This window comes from Phodopus roborovskii, unplaced genomic scaffold (assembly GCF_943737965.1).
Source record: "Phodopus roborovskii unplaced genomic scaffold, PHOROB, whole genome shotgun sequence".
NCBI classification, from domain to species: Eukaryota; Metazoa; Chordata; class Mammalia; order Rodentia; family Cricetidae; genus Phodopus; species Phodopus roborovskii.
In genome coordinates, this window is record NW_026126480.1 from 55,037,766 (window position 1) to 55,057,885 (window position 20,120).

General features: G+C 48.8%; 3 protein-coding genes across 5 annotated transcripts; 2 read left to right on the forward strand and 1 right to left on the reverse strand.

The window, feature by feature from the left end:
* Nucleotides 1-7,589: 7,589 nt before the first annotated feature.
* On the forward strand, nt 7,590-14,620 carry Syvn1 (synoviolin 1). 3 transcript variants are annotated; one of them, XM_051193748.1, is made up of 16 exons: nt 7,590-7,686; nt 8,622-8,770; nt 8,989-9,081; nt 9,168-9,320; nt 9,413-9,461; nt 9,881-9,984; nt 10,569-10,695; nt 10,793-10,892; nt 10,974-11,039; nt 11,135-11,251; nt 11,328-11,491; nt 11,742-11,870; nt 11,957-12,112; nt 12,193-12,379; nt 13,266-13,414; nt 13,486-14,620. In XM_051193748.1, exons 2-16 carry the CDS (start codon nt 8,639-8,641, stop codon nt 13,593-13,595), a joined length of 1,836 nt encoding a protein of 611 aa, XP_051049705.1. In that variant the 5' UTR covers nt 7,590-7,686; nt 8,622-8,638; the 3' UTR covers nt 13,596-14,620. The 3 variants fall into 3 exon arrangements, with proteins under 3 accessions (XP_051049705.1, XP_051049704.1, XP_051049706.1); XM_051193747.1 differs by lacking the exon at nt 7,590-7,686 and adding an exon at nt 7,693-7,832; XM_051193749.1 differs by lacking the exon at nt 7,590-7,686 and adding an exon at nt 8,012-8,036.
* On the reverse strand, nt 14,533-17,696 carry Mrpl49 (mitochondrial ribosomal protein L49). Its single transcript, XM_051193769.1, has 4 exons — nt 17,606-17,696; nt 16,855-17,005; nt 15,442-15,566; nt 14,533-15,349 (listed from the first exon to the last, which is right to left on the reverse strand). The coding sequence occupies exons 1-4, from the start codon at nt 17,681-17,683 to the stop codon at nt 15,203-15,205; spliced, it is 501 nt and encodes a 166-aa protein (XP_051049726.1). The 5' UTR covers nt 17,684-17,696; the 3' UTR covers nt 14,533-15,202.
* A 96-nt stretch (nt 17,697-17,792) lies between these two features.
* On the forward strand, nt 17,793-19,455 carry Fau (FAU ubiquitin like and ribosomal protein S30 fusion). Its single transcript, XM_051193770.1, has 5 exons — nt 17,793-17,954; nt 18,217-18,299; nt 18,431-18,575; nt 19,059-19,114; nt 19,285-19,455. The coding sequence occupies exons 2-5, from the start codon at nt 18,225-18,227 to the stop codon at nt 19,408-19,410; spliced, it is 402 nt and encodes a 133-aa protein (XP_051049727.1). The 5' UTR covers nt 17,793-17,954; nt 18,217-18,224; the 3' UTR covers nt 19,411-19,455.
* The last annotated feature ends 665 nt before the right edge of the window (nt 19,456-20,120 follow it).

Here is a 20,120-nt window from a genome sequence, read left to right on the forward strand (position 1 = left end):
TGGGGAGGGGGCACAGGTGCTCCTGTGCCACAACAAATGTGGGAAGAGTAATGGATGACTCTGGGGAGTCGGTTCTCTCGTTCCCCCTTTCTTGCTATTTCTGCCATGGTAAGTATTCTGGCTAGCTGTCCCAAAGCTTCAAGATGATTTTCCTGACTCTGCCTCCCATTTCTCCATAGGTGGGCTGGGATTGCAGATATGTGACACTGCATCTTCCCCCAAATCCTTCCGATTTAGCTAAACAGTACTCTCTTTCCCCAGGACCTATGACTTCCCCTGCTATAGGTTTTTGACCATATTTACAGTAATGGGTATAGACTGTCTCCTGTACAGCGAGCTTCAAATCCAATCAGAGCGTGACTGAATTGGTTACCCAATACCAATAATACCACTATTATACAACTGGGCACATCCTGCCTGGCTGATTGGTCTTGGAGTTCACAGGTTCACAGCCAGGTAAGATCAGTGACGCCTTTTCTCCCCAAGCAACTTCTGCAGCACGTTCTGAGAATTCTGAGACTGTGAAAGCTGACCAGCAAGGAAAAAACTTCCAGCTCAGTTGCAGCTTGATTTCTCCATATCAGTGTCTTTAGCAATATAGTCTTATCTAGTTCTGATGGACAATTTTTGTGGTGGTTAGTTTTGGGGGTTTTGTTTTGGTTTTGGTTTTTGGTCTTTTGAGACAGGGTTTCGCCGCTGTAGCTTTGGAAGCTGTTCTGGAACTAGCTCTTGTAGACTAGGCTGGTCTCGAACTCACTGAGATCCACCTGCCTCTGCCTCCTGAGTGCTGGGATTAAAGGGCATACCACCATTACCCAGCTCTTAGATGTTCTTTTAGTTTGTTATGGAATATTCCATTACACTGTGTGAAGATGTGTCACCAACACCCAGCATTTGGTGGTTAGTTTTGTTTTGTTTGTTTAAGGGTCATCTGGGAAGAAGGAAACTCTATTAAGAAAATTACTCCAAAACCAATGAGATGGCTCAGCAGGTAAAGGAGTTTACTGCTAAGCCTGAAAGGAGTAGATAGCTAACTTCTATCAGTTGTCTGCTATTCTGTGTAACACACACACACACACACACACACACACACACTAATGTGGGGGAAATGCCTCCATCAATTGGCCTGTGGAGCATTTTCTTTCTCTTTTGCTTTTAGTTTTGAGACAGGGTCTCACCACATAACTATGGGTGGCCTCAACCCAGAGAGAGCCACCTTCCTTGGCCTCCCAAGTGCTGGATTAAAGATGTGCTCCCAGCCAGGGGCATTTTCTTGAGTGATGACGACTGATGTGAGAGTGCACAGCCCACTATAGGCAGTGCCACCCTTGGGCTTGTGGCTCCAGAAGGTATAAGAAGTGTAGCTGAACATAAGCCGGGTGGAGCCTAACAGAATTCCTCATGGCTGTTGCTTCAGGTTCTTGCCCTGACTTCTCTTCATTAAGGACTGTGATGAGGACGTGTAAAACAAATAAACCCTTTGCTTTGGGTCATAGTGTTTAATCACAATTAAAATTAATTGTAGCAGGCTCTTTTTTGAACCATTAGCCCCCAAATCTTAACTTATTATTATGAAATCTTAGTCTTAGCTTAGGCTTGTTTCTGACTAACTCTACGTGACGTCACATGGCTCTTGCCTTTTACCTCTCCTCCTTCATATCCTGCTTCCTCCAGTCCAGCTGGCAGCTCTGCCTTTCTTCTTCCCTGAGACCTGTCCCCCAGAAGTACCACTTAACCTCTTATTGCCTAACTATTGACCATTCAACTCTATATTAAACCAAACAGTGACACATCTTCACACAGTGTAATGGAATATTCCATAATAAACTAAAAGAACATCTAAGAGCTGGGTAATGGTGGTGTGCCCTTTAATCCCAGCACTCAGGAGGCAGAGGCAGGTAGATCTCTGTGAGTTCAAGGTCAGCCTGATCTACAGAGTGAGTTCCAAGACAGCCAAGGCTATACAGAGAAACTCTTGTCTCAAAAAAACAAAACAAAAACAAAAATGCAACTAAGAGAGAAGGTCTCATGGAATTGAGCATGGCCCTGATGGTCTGATTCTCCTGCCTCCACCACCCTCATGAAGGGACTATTAGTATGCTCCACCACGTGTGGTTTATGAAGTGCTAGGGATCCACTTGAATTCAGGGCTACATGAATTCTTCGTAAGCACTCGATTGAGCCACATCCACCACTCCTTTGTTTTTATCATTTGAGTCAGGATCTTAGGTAGCCCAGGCTGGCCCTGAACTCCTACTTTCCTGTCTCTTCCTAGCCAAAGCTGTGATTACAAGCATAGCCATTTATGTACAAGCTAGAGATCTGAACTGCTTGTGTGACAAGCACTTTCCTCACAGAGCCATCCCCCTGGCCCATAATATACTTTGAATAGTAAAAGGGCTTATCAATGTTTATAGGTTTTTGAGGGGGGGAGAAGGTAGTTGAAACAGGGTGCCACACTATATTTCAGGCCGACCAGGAGCTTACTACATATGTAGCCCAGGCTGGACTTGAACTCAAAGATTCTTCTGCCTCTGCCTTCCTAGTGCAGGGATTACAAACAGAGCTGTGCAAATTTGATGCTGGGCTACACATTAGTTACAGGCCAGCCTTGGCTATAAAATAAGCACCTAGGCCAGCAGTAGTGACGCACCCCAGCATTTAGAGGCAGGAACAGGCAGATCTCTGTGCATTCAAGACCAGCCTGGTCTACAGGACTGAGTTCCAGGACACCAAGGGTACACAGAGAAACCCTGTCTCAAAAAAGAAAAAAAAAAAAAAAAAAAGACATAATAGTTTCCTAATATCTATGGAATCTATAGTGATGTGACTTTTGATACTGGTAAGTTGTCTTTTTTCCTAACCAATCCTGGGTAAGATTTGTTGATTATATTGATATTTTCAATTTCTTTCCTTCCTTCCTCCCTCCCTTCCTTACTTCCTTTTTCTTTGAGACAAGGCTTCACTGGCTATCCATGAAATCACTATGTAGGCCAGGTTGGCCTTGACCTCACAGAGATCTGCCTGCCTCGACTGCCCAACTGCAGAGAGTTATAAATGTAATGTATTAAGTCATTTTCTGTACAAAATATAATTTACTTGGTAAATGTTCCACATGCACTTGAGAAAAATGGGGCCCTGGGTGGTGCATATCTGTATTTTGGCCCGTGTGTAACTAAAGAAAGAAAACTGAGTCAAGAGGATTCTGCAAGTTAAGGACAGACTGAACTACAGAGAGGATTACAGGCCACACTGGAACCTTGTTCCAACCAACCATCCAACCAACCCAGCCAGCCAGCCCAACCAAGAAATCATAAAGTCTGCTGTTAGGTGGAGCATAATACAAATGTCAATTGTGCCTATCTGATCATGTTCCTAGGACCTAATAAAGTCTTACAGATTTTCTATTTGCTTTATCTGTCATTGGGAAAGGACTATGGAGACATTTATCTATTGTAGATTGGTATGTTTTACCTAGAAGTTCAGTCACATTTTGTTCTTGTGGCGTTTGAAGCTGTTTTTCAGTGAATATTTAGGGTCGTTATCTGTGTGATTGCCTGCATTCTTACCTTTTTGTCTTATTTTATTTTGGTTTTGGTTTTTCTGGGCAGGGTTTCTCTATGTAGTCTTAGCTGTCCTAGAACTTGCTCTGTAGACCAGACTGGCTTTGAACTCACAGAGATCTACCTGCCTCTGCCTCTACCACCCAGCACATTTTTACCTTTAAAAAAAAAAAAAAAAAACTTATTTTTCACCAGGCACGATAGCACATGCCTTTAACCTCAGAACCTGGAAAGCAAAGGCAAGCGAATCTCTGAGTTTGAGGCCAGCTTGGTCTGTAGATTAAGTTCCACGACAGACAGAGCTACATAGTGAGATCCTGTCTTGAAAAAAACAAATACACACACACTCATTTTACTTGTATAGATGTTTTACCTGCATGTGCTCGTGTGTGTGTGTGTGTGTGTGTGTGTGTGTGTGTGTGTGTGTGTGTGTGTACTACATAAATGCATGAAGTCCTCAGGGACCAGAAAAAGAATAAGCATCTCCTAGAACTACACTTGTGGATGCTTGTGAGCTACCACATGGGTGTTGCAATCTGAACTCTGGTCTGCTGCAGAACCAATGGGTGTTCTTAACCACTGAGCTATCTCTCAGCCTCCGACATGACCTTCTTCAACACTGGTATTATTCTTTACTCAGAAATCTATTTGTTGCTATTAAGAAACAAAACCCTATGGTTCCCATTTTAAGCTCAGGGCCTATGTAAACTAGTCTGAAGTCCACGGAAAAGCTTGGTACCTCAGCTCTTTTAATGCAGCTTTTGAGAATACCCTCTATGCTGGGTGGGCTTTTCAGTAATGTAGCTGCCAGGAGCTTCCTGTGCTCCAGTAATACCTCCACCGGTGCTCCTGTAATTAACCTCAGTAAACTCAGTGGTTCAACCTGGACTTGGTAGGAATTGGGTTTTTTTTGCTCAGTTGTTGCCCATCTGGGGTGAACTGCTAATCCATGCATCTCCCCAGGAGAGGTAGCACAAAAAAATCAAGTACAGGAATGGAGACTGCTGCACTTGGTCTGGCATGAGATAACAATGGTGTGCATTAGAGCAGTGGTGGAGAAGATGGCACAGACCCTACAGATGCTGAAGAAGTAGGATCAAAAGGACTTCCTCTCTTCTTGATTATTGCAAAACCTCCTAATTCTTGCCTGCCACCCCACCAGGCTCTATTCCACTTATTCTACACAAATAAAACTAAAGAAAAATGAAAAGGGTATATCAGGAGTGAGATGTAATCAGTGAGGATAATAGCCTTAGTCTCATTGAGTAGGAAACACTTGAGGAAAGCCCTACAAAAACAGGATGTCTGGGTAGAGCTCCAGCTACAGGTACAGATTCTGGTCTTTGGAAGGAGGCAGGTGTGGCTACAGAGGTGCTAGTGAAGAGAGGATAACAGGTGAGGGGTTGGTCCAGGGTCAGATCACAGTGAGCATAATGAGCCTTTACTCTGAGTAGCATAAGAACCCACTGGAGGGTGTCAAGGGTGCTGGTACCCATGTGAGCACATGGAGGCCAGAGGAGAACTTCAGGTATCTCACTCTATCACACTCTAACTCATCCTCTTCATATCTGGCTTGAACCTGGAGCACAGCTGGCAGCCAGTAAGCCTCAGAGATCTTCTATCTCTGTCTTCCCACAGTACAAGGGTTTTAGGCTTGTGATCACACCCTGCTTTTTATAACAATTCTAAGGATTTGAACTCAGGTCCTTAATGCTTGCAAAGTATGCACATTTACTTTCTGGTAGCCTGTCCCTGTCTTCTTTCCTTCCTTCCTTCCTTCCTTCCTCCCTCCCTCCCTCTCTCTTTCTTTTTCTTTTCTTTTCTTTTTTTTTTTTTTTGAAACAGGATTTCTCTGTGTAGCCCTGGCTGTCCAGGAACTCACTCAAGGCTGGCCTTGAACTCAAGACATCTGCCTGCCTCTGCCTCCTGAGTGCTAGGATTAACAGTGTATGCTGCCACTGCCCAGCCAGTAGCATTTCTTACCTCCCACTGTTTAGGTAATTCACTAACTTGTTGCCCAGACAGCTTTGGACATTTGATTGTCTTGCTCCAGCTTCTAAGGGGAGTTAAGAGTTGCAGGCTGTATTGTCTTGCCTGTCACTGTTTTAAAAATACATTTAAGTGTGGGAAGAACACCCCTTAGCTGGTAAACTTGAGTAGTAAATGATTAAAAAGGCTGTAGAGGTCAGAGAACAACAACAGTTATTTCCTTTCACCATAAGGGTCCTGGAGATTGGACTCCAGTCATTAGACTGCCAGCAAAATTTAACCCTCAAGCCACTTCAATGGCCCTCATTTGTTTTTGAGATAGGATCTCACTTTATAGCCCCAGGCTGACCTCAGATTTACAGTGATCTTTCTGCCTCTACCTCCCAACTTCTGGGATTACAGCAGCTGGCCACTCTGCTCTACTCACTAAATTATCTCAAAAATTGAAGAGATCTGAGCTGGAGGCAGGACAGGGGAGCGAGCCCTCACCATCTTGGGACCTAAAAGGTTGAATTCATAGGAGCAGTGGGAAAGAGGCCAACATAGATACAGCATTTAAATAAAGATGGGCAGAGGAAGTGAGACAGATATACTTGCATATGTGTGTGTGTGGGAGTTTACAAAAAGTTTAGGAGATTTTCAAGTACAGGGGAGTGGTGGGTGGTGCACACCTTTAATACCAGCACTTGGGAGGCAGAAGCAGGCAGATCTCTGAGTTTGAGGCCAGTCTGGTGTTCAGAGCAAGTTCCAGTATCAGCCAGGACTGTTGCACAGAGAGGGAAAAAAAGGTCGTAGCCTTATGGGGGAGGGGCGGGGAGCTAATTTATTGAGCCAGTAAGCCAGAGGTTCTCAATCTGTACGTCTTGATCCTTATGGGGCATCATATATCAGATATTTACATTACTATTCATAACAGTAGCAAAATTACAGTTATGAAGTAGCACTGAAATAATTTTATGGTTGGGGGTCACCAGAACATGAGGGACTGTATTAAAGGGTCGTAGCATTAGGAGGGTTGAGAACCATTACGGTAAGGTCAGCAGGTGGTGGGGAAGATGGCTGAGACCAAGAATACAGATATTTAGGGGTGGCCAGACTCTACATTAGACTCCTAGGATCTGTTTAGTTAGGCCTCTGACTCTGCAGGGAGTCCGCCTTAAAAAATGGGGGGAGCGCCCCCTAGCTGATAAACTTGGTTAACGAACGGTTTTAGAGGCTGGCAAAGGAAAAATTCAGGGCTCAAGGTAGACGCTTTTAGGTCTCCATTCTGTTTGCGACTATAATGACTGAACCCTAACACTGAAACAGCAGACAGCTCAGAACAGAGAGGGTCATGGCTACCATCCAGGAATGAACACGCACGCTGATTGAGATTGAGCACTTCGGATGCTTAAGTCAACCTCTCGGCACAGAACTCTCCACACAAGCCTCGAAAGAACAGGAGCTCTGCTTCGTGTTAGTCTGGACACACACGAGCGCTGCTCCCCTTGTGGGCGCGGTAAGCGTTCCTTCAGGCAGGATAGGGATCCCCTGCCTACGGACTGCGCTTTTTCTGTTGGCAGCTAGCTGCAATAGAACCGAGCCCAGGGCAACCCTGCCTACTGACCCTAGCAACCACTCACCTGCTGTTCTCTTCCCATAGGCCAGAATTTTTTCTTTTCTTTTTCTCATTGGTCCGCGTAACTTTATTGCAACCAATCACCGGTAGCCACGGAACCCAATTCACTCCTACCCAACCTGAGTTGGGGGAAGTGACATAGGAAGACATCTGTTTTCTGCATCCAGTTTTCCCAGGAAGTACTTTACTTCTTACCAAGTCGTACTTGTCCCAGGAGTGAGGCGCTGACACATTTTATTTATTTCTTTTACGCCTGACGTAAAGCCTGGCTCTTGCTTGCTCCTCCCCCATCCAAATGGCACGGCCCGCAGAATGCCCTATCTTCCAGGCATTTTGACAGCTGGAGTCCTGGAGGGACTGGAAGGGTTTAGGGTGGTACCCCTACTACTGTGATTAATAAGTGGGAGGCGAGCAGCCCTCTTGGTCGCGACCACGCGCCACATCTCTTGCTTGTCCCGGCTGCATGCGACGGGTCCCGGAAGCACCGACGAGATCGCTGCACGCAAAGTGCACTTGGTACGGTCCACTCCGCCGCGCCCCGCGCCGCCGGAAGTGAGGTGTCTTACCCCGAAGTTCCGGTTCGCAGGGGGTGGGGAGTGTTGTTAACCGGAGCGGCTGCCGCAGTCGCGGTGATTGAGCGGGCTCGCGGCTCTGGGCTCCTGGTGAGTGGGCCGGTCTGGTCCAAGTTGCGGTTAGGGTGGGCGGTCGGGGACCAGGACCTTGCCCTTTGGGATCACTGAGATCAGCCCTGCGTTCCGCCGCCAGTTATCGGCCTGTCAGATGGCTGTAGACCTCAGGCGGCGGCGCTGCCACTGTTCCAGAGGCCGGGCCCCGCCTGCGACGTTTGCAACTCCTAGCGCTCACAGGTGTGCGGCTTCGAGGCGACCCAGGTGGCTCTCGATCCCGCCGCTGCACCCTGCTGGTTGGCCGTTTCTCATCTTGGAGTGGACACTGCTCTGGGGGGCTGGGAGGAGGGTGCCAGGGTTCCAGACTGACGTACCTACTGGGCACGCGTCTATGCAGACCACCCTAACACAGCTGTCACCGGCAGTACTGCCTCCCAGACTGTGCCCTCTGAGCTTTGCCTTCTCCAGCCAGGCCCAGCGTTCCCGCCTCTAAAGCCTATCATCCCAGTTCCTACAGAGGGTCAGCTGTAAGAGCCCTCCTCTTCCCAACATTGCTGCTTTGCCTCATTGACTCCCTAGAGGTGGTGGCTTGGCAGGCAGCATGGAAAGAGCCCTAGATTTGAAACAAGACTGACCTTGCATCAGTGTGAGCCTTTAACCCTTATGAGTCCTGGCTTCTTGTTTTTGCAGTGGGGAGTATATGCTGTTCTGAATCTAATGGTTGTCAGGGTGAGGTGAGAGTTTACCCCTACTACTGATGCTTTGCCAGGGACTGTGCCAGGTTTACACAATATGGACATCACAGGTGACATTTTCTTTGTGCAGGTCTCTGGGCCAGGGCGATGTTCCGCACCGCAGTGATGATGGCGGCCAGCCTGGCGCTGACCGGGGCAGTGGTGGCCCATGCCTACTACCTCAAACACCAGTTCTACCCCACTGTAGTATATTTGACCAAGTCCAGCCCCAGCATGGCAGTGAGTTCAGGGCTCAGTGAGGGAGGACTGCCCAGGGAGGGAAGGAGGAGTCTATGTGGGGCAGAGCCAGGGCTATATGTCATAGTAGGGGAGGCATAGCCATTGGCTGCTTAACTTGGAATAATCTATGACAAGACTTGGGGACATGTCATAATGATGAGCCTCAGGCAGAGGAAAGCAGAAAATGACCTCAAACTATGGCTTTTCCTCACCCTTAGGTCCTGTACATCCAGGCCTTTGTCCTTGTCTTCCTCTTGGGCAAAGTGATGGGCAAGGTGTTCTTTGGGCAGCTCAGAGCAGCAGAGATGGAGGTAATATATTGGTGACTCCAAAGGACAGGGTCCAGAGCCGGGCAAACAATGACTGGGTTCCATATCATCCCCTGCTCAACCCACAGCACCTTTTGGAGCGGTCGTGGTATGCTGTCACTGAGACTTGTTTGGCTTTCACTGTTTTTCGGGATGACTTCAGTCCTCGCTTCGTGGCGCTCTTTACTCTCCTCCTCTTCCTCAAATGTTTCCATTGGTTGGCTGAAGACCGTGTGGACTTTGTGAGTTGGGGGTGGCTGATGGGCATGCTGGTGGATTGGGGCATAGGGTGACCCCAACCATCTTGATGGTGTCCCTCTCTGATCTGCCTCAGATGGAGCGCAGCCCCAACATCTCCTGGCTCTTTCACTGCCGAATCGTCTGTGAGTAAGGCTCATGAGGAGGAGGGGGTTGCTTGAGGGGAAAGGCACCACTGAGGAGTAGAATGTGAAATCAAAAACTTTGAGCCAGTACCCCAGAGCCCTGGCTGCCCTTCAGGACAGCTGAACAGGAAAGATAATTTAAGAAGTTAATTTGCATAGTCTCTACCCTGTTCCACTCCAGAGCTTCTCAACTGCCTGGGCCCTCAGCTTTCTGCCTTTTCCCCTGGGCCTGGGTTGCCCCAACACCCTGCCTGGGCAAAAGTAGTTCCCAGAGGGCTGATTCCACTTGGGTATATACATCTGAATAGATAGCTGGGTCTATGGCCAAGATAGACATGAGGGTGGACTGCCGTAGAGCAAGAAGTGGTTGTCAAGCCTGTGCTAACCATACTTGCCTCCATTTGGGGGGGTCTCCACAGCTCTTATGTTCCTCCTGGGTATCCTGGACTTCCTCTTTGTCAGCCACGCTTATCATAGCATCCTGACCCGGGGGGCTTCTGTGCAGCTGGTGTTTGGCTTTGAGGTAAAACTTGTTTGAGAGATTGAGTGTGGGAACAAAGCTGAGGTGGTACTGCATGTGAGCAATCCTACAAATGCTTCAACAAATCCTACAAATGGAGTACCTGCTGTATCTCCACCACCATACTGACTACCAGGGAGCAGCCATCATTTAGTTCTGCCTGCCCTCATACACTCCTAAATGACTGCAGAAGGGCACAAAAAAGGATTCCTGACCTGGGCACCTTAGCAAGCTTTCCCGGAGGCTGGTGCCACAGCTGGCTATGGATGGATAGGAGAAAATTGCTGGGTAGATCACCCAGGAGACATGTCCCAGCTCACATTTGCTGAGTACTTACCGCATGCCATGCCTTATATGCATGAGTTACATCTCATAATCAACAAAACCAACGGTTGTTGTAGATGGTAGTGGGTGCTTCGTTTTACAAATGAACAGAGGTTGACCCCACTGCTTTAGTCCTAGGCTGTGAGGACCTCATCTGTGTCCAAAGCCTGTGTTGGTAATGCTGTACCTGCTGTGCTAAAGCCTGAGCCTGGTTAGGCAAGGGGAAGCTGGTGCTTACATTCGTCTTCTGTCCCTCCCTCCAGTATGCCATTCTGATGACCATGGTGCTCACCATCTTCATCAAGTATGTGCTGCACTCCGTGGACCTCCAGAGCGAGAACCCGTGGGACAATAAGGCTGTGTACATGCTCTACACGGAGCTGTTTACAGGTGACAGGAGCCTGGGCCTCTCCTGATCCACACCAGCATCCCCTGTGTGCCTGCAGCTATGTGGCCAGCTGTGCTCTATCTCCCCCTCCCCCCCCAGGCTTCATCAAGGTCCTGCTGTACATGGCCTTCATGACCATTATGATCAAAGTGCACACCTTCCCACTCTTTGCCATTAGGCCCATGTACCTGGCTATGAGGTGAGTCCAGCCTTGTCCCTTCACTGTCCCAGACTGATCTCTCCCATCTGTCTTCCTGTACTCACTGACTTGTCTCTTCAGGCAGTTCAAGAAAGCAGTGACAGATGCCATCATGTCTCGCCGAGCCATCCGCAACATGAACACACTGTAAGTGGGCTTATCCTGTTTCCTTTCCCAAACTCTGTCCTAGATCCCTTTGTTCCAAGTTTTGGTCCTGACATGTGCTCTACCATCTTATCCAGGTACCCAGATGCCACCCCTGAGGAGCTTCAGGCAATGGATAATGTCTGTATCATCTGCCGCGAAGAAATGGTGACAGGTGCTAAGAGACTGCCCTGCAACCACATCTTCCATACCAGGTGGGAGAGCGTTTAGGGCACCTGCACATTGGGCACAGGCTCATGGGGACCTGCTCACCACTGTCTGACCTTCCAGCTGCCTGCGCTCCTGGTTCCAGCGGCAGCAGACCTGCCCGACCTGCCGTATGGATGTGTTGAGGGCATCGTTGCCAGCCCAGTCACCACCACCCCCCGAGCCTGCTGACCAAGGACCACCCCCTGCTCCTCATCCTCCACCACTTCTGCCACAGCCTCCCAACTGTAAGTGGTCATTCATTTGCCCTCAGAGGACCTTCCCTGCCCTCAGATACTTGCCCTGGGCTTGGTATTGACAACGTTTTGTCTGCCCTCCAGAAGTTCATTCTGAACAGGAAGGGATGAGAAATAGATAAATGACTAGTGGTAAGCTCAGGTACCTGTAGGAGTGGTCAGCACCTAGTAGCCAAACTATTTGCTTGGGAGTGGGAACTGTCAGCTCATCCCTGTACTCACTTCCATTTTCTCTCTGCAGTCCCCCAGGGCCTCCTGCCTCCTTTTCCTCCAGGCATGTTCCCACTGTGGCCCCCAATGGGCCCCTTTCCACCTGTCCCACCTCCCCCAAGCTCAGGAGAGGCTGCAGCTCCTCCATCCACCAGTGCAGGTAAGCCTTTTGCATGCTAAGGCAACTGGGGGTGGCAGTCATGTCTAGAGACTTTAAGACTGATTTTCATTTTTGTGCTTTGCCAGCTGTTTCTCGGCCCAGTGGAACAGCCACCACCACAGCTGCTAGCACTAGTACCTCTGCCCCAACATCTGGCTCTGTCCCCGGCCCAGAGGCTGGGCCTGCCCCTGGCTTCCCCTTCCCTCCTCCTTGGATGGGTATGCCCCTACCCCCACCTTTTGGTAAGTTGGTTACTCTCTGGGATGTTCAGGGTAAAAAAGTCAGCCCCAGGTAGCTAAGACTGACCTCTGCTTCCTGCCAGCCTTCCCCCCAATGCCTGTGCCTCCTGCGGGCTTTGCTGGCCTGACCCCAGAGGAGCTGCGGGCACTGGAGGGCCATGAGCGGCAGCACCTGGAAGCCCGGCTGCAGAGTCTGCGCAACATACACACTCTGCTGGATGCTGCCATGCTGCAAATCAACCAGTACCTCACTGTGCTGGCCTCCTTGGGGTATGCATACCAGATTCTAGCTGCGCTCAAAAGCGGTCCCCTTGTAGTTTTTGACATTTGTCTTCTGTGTACCCTGTAACATATTCTGCTGCCTTAGGCAACCTATCTAGAGGCATGTCCGGGAGCTCTTGGTCATGTCTAGTGCTTTCATCCCTTCTTTCAAGGAAGTGTGACTCTACATCTGTGTAGAGTCAGTATTTATTAGCAAGCTGACTTTTAAATTTATTCATGTTTTTCTAAACTCAAATTATTTCTTTCATTGGCTGCTAAAGCTTATCACTGCACACTCCTGACACTGAGGGAACAGATAATAGAAAGTTACTTCAAATTAGCCAGTGCCATGTTCAAGTGCTAATCTCATTGCTTGCTTGCTTGAAGACTTGCTTTATAGCTGGATGTTGGTGGGGCACGCCTTTAATCCCAGCACTTGGGAGGCAGAGACAGGTGGATCTCTGTGAGTTCAAGGCCAGCCTGGTCTACAAAGCTACACAGAAAAGCCCTGTCTCGAAAAATCAAAAAACTTACTTTACATTGGAATAGAAATCAAATTCCCATTCATAGGTGACATGTGCAAAGGGCTGGCAGGTAGATGTAGTCCAAGGCTCCAAGGCTTGAACACCCAACTTCCCAGGAAAGCCCTCTAAGGTGCCCAGCTCTTTGAGTGAAGACTATGTGAGATGGATCAGCTGTTACTGCCTCTAAATGATTCACAGTCTACAGGTCTGAATCACCTGAGACTTGAACACATGTGTTCACCTATGTCTGCTTCTCACAAGAACTCGGGTAGTTTGCCTTAGAACTTTTCCTGCAAGGCTCGTGTTTAGTAGGAAAATCTGTCTAAACCACAGTGGCCAAGATCAAGCCTCTTTTGTCTCTTCTCTTGCAGGCCTCCTAGGCCAGCTACTTCAGTCAACCCCACTGAAGAGACTGCCTCTGCAGTATCTGCTGCTCCCTCCACCAGTGCCCCCAGCTCTGAGGTCCCTACCCCATCTCCTGGAGCCTCCCCACCAGTCCCTGAAGTTGAAAAGCCTCCTGGTAAGTGTGATTAACCTTGAGGGGTAAGAATGAAGGATTCTCTAGGATTTACTTCTGACTTCTCTGTCTAGCTCCTGAGTCAGTGGGTGCTGCAGAGGAGATTCCTGAGGATGGAGAGCCAGATGCTGCAGAACTTCGCCGGCGCCGCCTGCAAAAGCTGGAGTCTCCTGTTGCCCACTGACACTGCCCAGACCTGGCCCTGGCCCTGCTCTCAAGTGGCCCTCTCTGGAACAAGTCCTGCCACCAAGTGCCAGCTCCCTGTCTGCAACAGGGAGTAGTAACCCCCAGCTGAGAAAGAAGTGGCAGGACCTCTGAGGCCAAGGAGAAGTGCTGGGTTCCCAGTTGATTGTCCCCGATGGCCCTGGCAGCTGCGAGGATGTTGTTCAGCTCTAACCTTCCTTTACCACTCTGCTGTGTTCTGCTGGGGCCTTGAAAGTAGAGGCTGAGCCTCTGGGAAGCCTCCTCTCCTGTGCTTTCTGTGAGGTGAAGCCCCTCCAAGCCCTGCTAGTGAGTGTGGGACCATGCTGCAGTGCCGAACAGTATTAGCTTGTTCCCAAGTGTGGAGACCCAGAGGGGCTGAAGACAGACCAGGACCTTGCCCTACCCCTGCCAAGACTGGTACCAGTCTCCTTCCTCTACCCCAATCTTCCCAGAAACCCCTTTGTGATGGTGGCTGTGCCCCCTAAGCCCTGTGGCACTTCCATGTCTTATTGGCAACCACACAACTCAGGGAAAGGAGTGCCTGGGGGTGGGGGACAGGCGGGCAGCACTGAGGGACCCTGTCCTGCCCCTACCCAGGCTCCTTCCCCATCTCACCCAGCAGCCACTGCCTGGTGGGCCTGGCTGAGGGTGTGTGCTGCTCCTTAACCACTGCTCCCCAGAATCGGAGGCAGGCCACCTCCAACCTGTGGGACTTGAGTTCAGGATTGAACTATTTCTGTATCTAGGTGGCTTTTTGGCTTAAATTTTGTCTTTTTGATTTGAATGCTTGACCCCAGGAAGGAGGAGCTGGAGTGAGGCTAGGTTTAGAACAGGCTCTGGGCCAGGCAGGGATGATGGAGCCAAGACCTAGCTGCTTCTTCCTTTTGGTTTTGTGTTACAGGAATTTCTGGAGACAGTTTCAGATGATTATTTAATTTGTAAATATTGTACAAATTTTAATAGCTTACATTGTATATACAGCCAAATAAAAACTTGCATTAATGACCAGTGAGGCTTATAACTTAGGATGGGCTCCTTTTCTTTGCCCAGCCTGTAGACTTATGAAAGGCCTGTGGTCTCCTAGAATGAGGATGCCGAGACCATTCAACCACTAGGCATACATTCATCTTACACATGGAAAACCTGAGCACTGGGAGGTTGGTATCTTGCCTACCTTAGGTCTAAAGTCAAGCAGGGTAGCCAGGATCTGAACACCGCTTAATCAATTTAATGGTGGGGCTGGACAAGTGACTGATATGGGATGGGACAGCAAGAGAGAAAGGCCTTCATTTTCTGCCTTCAAACCTCTATGTAGCTGATTCCGCATAACAGGCTGATGTCCTCAACACTACCTATAACAGTACTTAGAAACTAAGATATACTTTTGTCTGTTTTATCCATTCCAGTCCATGTCCTGTGTTGTATTGTTTTCCATATCTGCCACCAAGCCCAGTATAGCAAAAGCTCCTGAAGGCCAAAGATGGATGTCCCTGAGGGGTCTGTCCTGTGAAGGCCTCAGAACATGGTTCAGTGGTTGTTTCCAGAATAGCTAACCTAAGAAATGTAACACAGGCTGATCATCAGGCCTCAGAAGCCTTTCTCAAGAAGCCAGGCTTTAAGCTGCTCATCAAAGTAGCCCTTGACTCGAAGAGTACCTGTCACCTCATTAACCTGGGTGACAGGTGTCTTTCCCAGCTGGGGGGTCAGAAATTCTTCCACATCCTTCTGTAGAGCCTGGATAAAGATAACTCCAGTCAGCAGTTTCTAATTCCAGGGGTCCTCCCCTTCAACCCTGGAAGGGTCAGGAACAGACCCAAGCCACTTACCCAGATGTCCCCTTCCACCTTACGGATCACAGTCATCTGTCGGTTGCCATGTGTGATGTCCTTGTAGACAGGGATATTATGCATCCGGGATCGCCGAACAAAGTAGGGCAAGCTAGGAGGCGGATCTGTAAAGGGGTTTGGGATAGGAAGCCATTTTACCCTAGGCCTCAACCAAGGTCCTTCCCCTAACAAAAACTGCAGGGTTATAGTGGGAGTTTTTGTGTTTGCTTTGAGACGAAGGTTTCCTGAATCCTGAGCTAGCCTCAAACACCGCTAAGCATGACTTTGAATTCCTAATCCTCCTACCTCCCAAATACAAGGATTTCAAGCTTGCTGCACCTGGCTATAGAGGGTCATTAAATCCTATTGGAAAAAACTACCTCCAGACTTCAGGTCAGGGCATCTCCTTTGTCCTTCAGTTTAGTTAGGACTGAACTTTCACCTTAGTGCTATAAGGCACCACCCAGGCCTGCTACCATAGTGCTCAAGAAGAAATGAACTGGACATGACTATTTACGCCTAGAATATGTAGGTAGTTCAAGGCTAGTTCGAGCTACAATTAGACACTGTCTCAAAAAGAAAAGTCAGAAACCAGGCATGATGGCCCACGCCTTTAATTCAGCCAAGATTACACAGAAACCCTGTCTCAGGGAAAAAAACAAAATACATAAGTAATTAGAGTATATCTCCCTGGATCTCTGGGAAAACCCCCTTTGGGCTACTCTCTCCTTTCCCATTGACCCAGTGAGGTTGATAACTTTTTCCCCCTTGAGACAAGGTTTCTCTGTGTAGCTTTGGAGTCTGTCCAGGAACTTGCTCTTGTATACTAGGCTGGTCTCAAACTCAGAGATCAGCCTGCCTCTGCCTCCCGAAAAAGTGCTGGGACTAAAGGCGTGCACCACCACCACCCAGCTGAAGTTGATAATTTTTGTAACCGACATGGGAGTTAAAGGGATTCTTTTGGTTCGGTTGTTTGATTTGCTGTTTTTGAGACTGTAGCTCCAGCTGGCATAAACCTGGTAGTGGCAATGGGATTTTATAAACATAATCACACACTGGACTCTGTATTAAAGGCTTTATACGCTGAGCAAGTTATACCCATTTTGCTGAATTTGAAATTAGAAGAAGCTACATGACTAATAAAGTCACACCAAGGGCAGAGCCAAGTTCAAACCAGGACTGTCTTTCGCTATTGCACATGGTCAGCTGGCCTGGGAGCTTTCTCACCACAAGGGAAGACTTCACCCCAGTAAAACAGGGTTCTGATCTTGGGCCCTTCCCTGGGGATGAGACAATACTAATCCGCCTACATCTCAACAGCACTTTTAAATCCAATGGAAAGTCCAAAGCCTCAGCTGGGGCAAAAGGCCTACCTCTCTACAGCCTTCAAACTAGGGCCATCATTGAGCTCACCTCTGGGAGGCTGCCAGCCACTAGGAGTGGGATAATGTGTATGCTTTGGTGGCGCTGGGATTTTGGTAGGTGGGAACAGGCGCTCCACAAACTGGTATTCATCCACAGATTCCAGAAAGCTGGGGTTATCAGGAGGGCCCTGAGCTTGGCTCTAGGGCAAAACAAATCATTTTTTCATTAGTTCACACAACACGGAAGGTCTTTAGTAGGTAAAGAACCAGGCAGAAACAATAGTATAAAGACCTGAGTTCGGAAAGAACCAGACTTTTCCAGAGTGCAAAGTGGGGGGGGGGGGGTAGACGGAGCCGGAGGGAGGCGGACACGGGGACTGGAAAAGCAGCTCAAACAGTCTGAATCCCAAGATTTCTCCAGGATCCAAATGACAAACGTGCATATTACTGAAAAGCCAATTAATCGTAAGACTAATCCATATAGTATTCTTTAGTAATTTTTTTCTGAACATGGCGTTGAAACTCTTTAGCTCCGAATATGGTGCTTAATCCGATCAGGCACCGAGAAGGAACGTGCAGTAGCTCTCGGTCCTAACCAACTCAAGCTATGCGGCAGCCCCATTCCAAAACCCAGACTGCCCAAGCTGTCACCTGCCCTCTCCATCCTGCATCTACCCTCAAGTGTCAACCCGAGTGTACAGGAAAACCAAGGCCTCGGGAGGGAATGCGGAGTTCAGGGATGTCATGAGTGACAGTGAGGCTCACACACAAGCCTTTTGCCCTCAGCTCCGAACTCTCACCAGCTGCCGTAGCCCGTAGCTCCATCGGAGGGAGCGCCCGGAGTCACGCACTGCAGCTAGAAACACAGAGGCCGCCATCTTGGATTGACCTAATGCGCGTACCATCTGCGCGCGCAACCGGTTCGGTCCCGCCCCCCTCCTGCAGCGCGCTCCGCCCACCGGGAAAGAACGCCTGCGTAATGCGTAAGGGGAAGACTAGAGCGGCGGTGGGCGGCACAAATACAAGCAATTTGCGCGGTCGCGCAACAGTGACGTGACACGCGGCAGGCGCTGAGGACGTGCGCGCCCTCGCTTCTTCCTCTTTCTTGACTCCATCTTCGCGGGAGCAGCTTCGGCGTCCGAGAGTTAGGTGAGACTTGGGGGGCGGGGGACAGCTAAACTTGCAGCGCTCGAAAGCAGGGCGACTGCGGGCCGAGGGAGTGCGGGGAACTCAAGGGACAAGGGCTGTTCTGCGGCCCGCTCTCCCAGCCTGATTCAGATCCCTGGCGGGCTCGGCCTTCCGCGTGTGAGACAGCGCAATCTCCTGTCCCCTTCCCATCCCCCTGGTCTCCTTTCACATGGGACGCATCTTTCCTTATCTCAGAAGCCTGTTTTTTCTTTTTTTTTTTCAGTCGCCAAAATGCAGCTCTTTGTACGCGCCCAGGAACTACACACTCTTGAGGTGACCGGCCAAGAGACGGTCGCCCAGATCAAAGTAAGTGTGTGATTCTCTTTGATTCCACCCAACTGTGCTCCTTTATCCCCAGACCCGCAGGTAAAGCTTGTCTACATATAAACATTGGTTTTTGGGGTTTTTTTTGTTTTTGTTTTTTTGTTTTTCTGTAGGTTCATGTGGCCTCACTGGAAGGCATTTCCCCGGAAGATCAAGTCTTGCTTCTGGCTGGCTCGCCGCTGGAGGATGAGGCCACCCTAGGCCAGTGTGGCGTAGAGGCCCTCACCACTCTGGAAGTAGCTGGTCGCATGCTGGGAGGTGAGTACTTTTTCACTGAACTAATAGAGTGTGTCAGCTCGCTTCTGCGACAATACACTTGTGCCTTCTAGAGTGGTATTTGAGTTTCTAACCAGACTGGTTCCCAGTAAAATCAAAATGCTAGCATTTGGAAGACAGGCAGGTGTATAAAGCAAATTCCAGAGCTACACAGAGAAACCCTGTCAGAAAAAAAGAACAATGACAGTCAAAATCAGGCTTCCAGTCTTTGTTTTGTCTGTAGAATACGAAGGATAGAGTCCTTGTCTTAGTATACATCAACCCTCAGCACTGAACAAACTGGCCACAGTGTGTTAATGTGGGAACCAACCCAGGATAGCTATTCTGTGGCTCCCATCCCTAAATCTCTGCAACTTGGTTTCACTCCTTGTTAAAATCAAACTTGTCATTAGAAGCCCAAGAGTAAGGATTGTGCTGGGCAGAGCGTTGCTTCTTACCTGCTGCCTCCCTCCCTTCCCCACACAGGTAAAGTTCATGGTTCCCTGGCTCGTGCTGGAAAAGTAAGAGGTCAAACTCCCAAGGTGAGTGAGTGCCAGAATTGGTATTTGGACTTTATTTTTTCCTATTGCAGCAAAATCAAGACCTTTGATTTACCTGTTTGTATTCTCTTTCCTGGAGGCCAGCTGGTGGGAAGGATGCCAGGCAAGGGAGAGGATAACAAGGTTCTTATCATCGTCCTTCCCTTTTCCAGGTGGCCAAACAAGAGAAGAAAAAGAAGAAGACTGGTCGGGCCAAGCGGCGAATGCAGTATAACCGTCGTTTTGTTAATGTCGTGCCCAGCTTTGGCAAGAAGAAGGGCCCCAATGCTAACTCCTAAGTCCTATTGTGATTCTGGCACTCTAATAAAGCCACTTTGCCCAAACATGTTACTGCTTTATTTGTGAGGCCTTAGGAAGAAACAACTTTTAGGCTGGTGAAGAGCTCCTGACCATTGGGAAGGGTAAATGAGAATCTGTAATTGTAAGGGTCAGCTCCTGGGCAGTGGTGGTGCACATCCTTTTTAGTCCAAGCACTTTGGGAAGCAGAGGCAGGTGGATCTGATTTCAAGGCCACCTGTGGTTGTGGTCTACATAGAGACCCTATCTCAACCAAAACAGATTTAGATTTAGTATTTTATAGAGGCAGTGATTTTAGAGGGAAGGGAGGCCTTGGGTAGGAGGTGAATTGGTTTTTACTGAATTTGGGACCAACTGTACTATCAAATCCAAGGAGCATGGGAGTCCTTCAGCTTTGGAAATTGGTGTTGCCTGAGATCATTGGCATCCTGATTTTGTCTGGCTGAACTTGATGCTTACTGGTTCAACCCTTAGCAATAGGCTTCCAGTAAACCCAGACCCCCATTTAAACGTTCTGAGAGATAATGGTCAAACTGTAAAATGCATTGCAACCAGTGTCTGGCCCATTGTAGGTATGTGAATAGTGACTCAGACTCTTGCCTTATTTAGCCATTAGCTTTTTTACTCTAGTGAGTGTAGGTAGGTCCCACATTCATGTTGAGGTTAGGACAGCATTCAGGGGTGTTCCAGG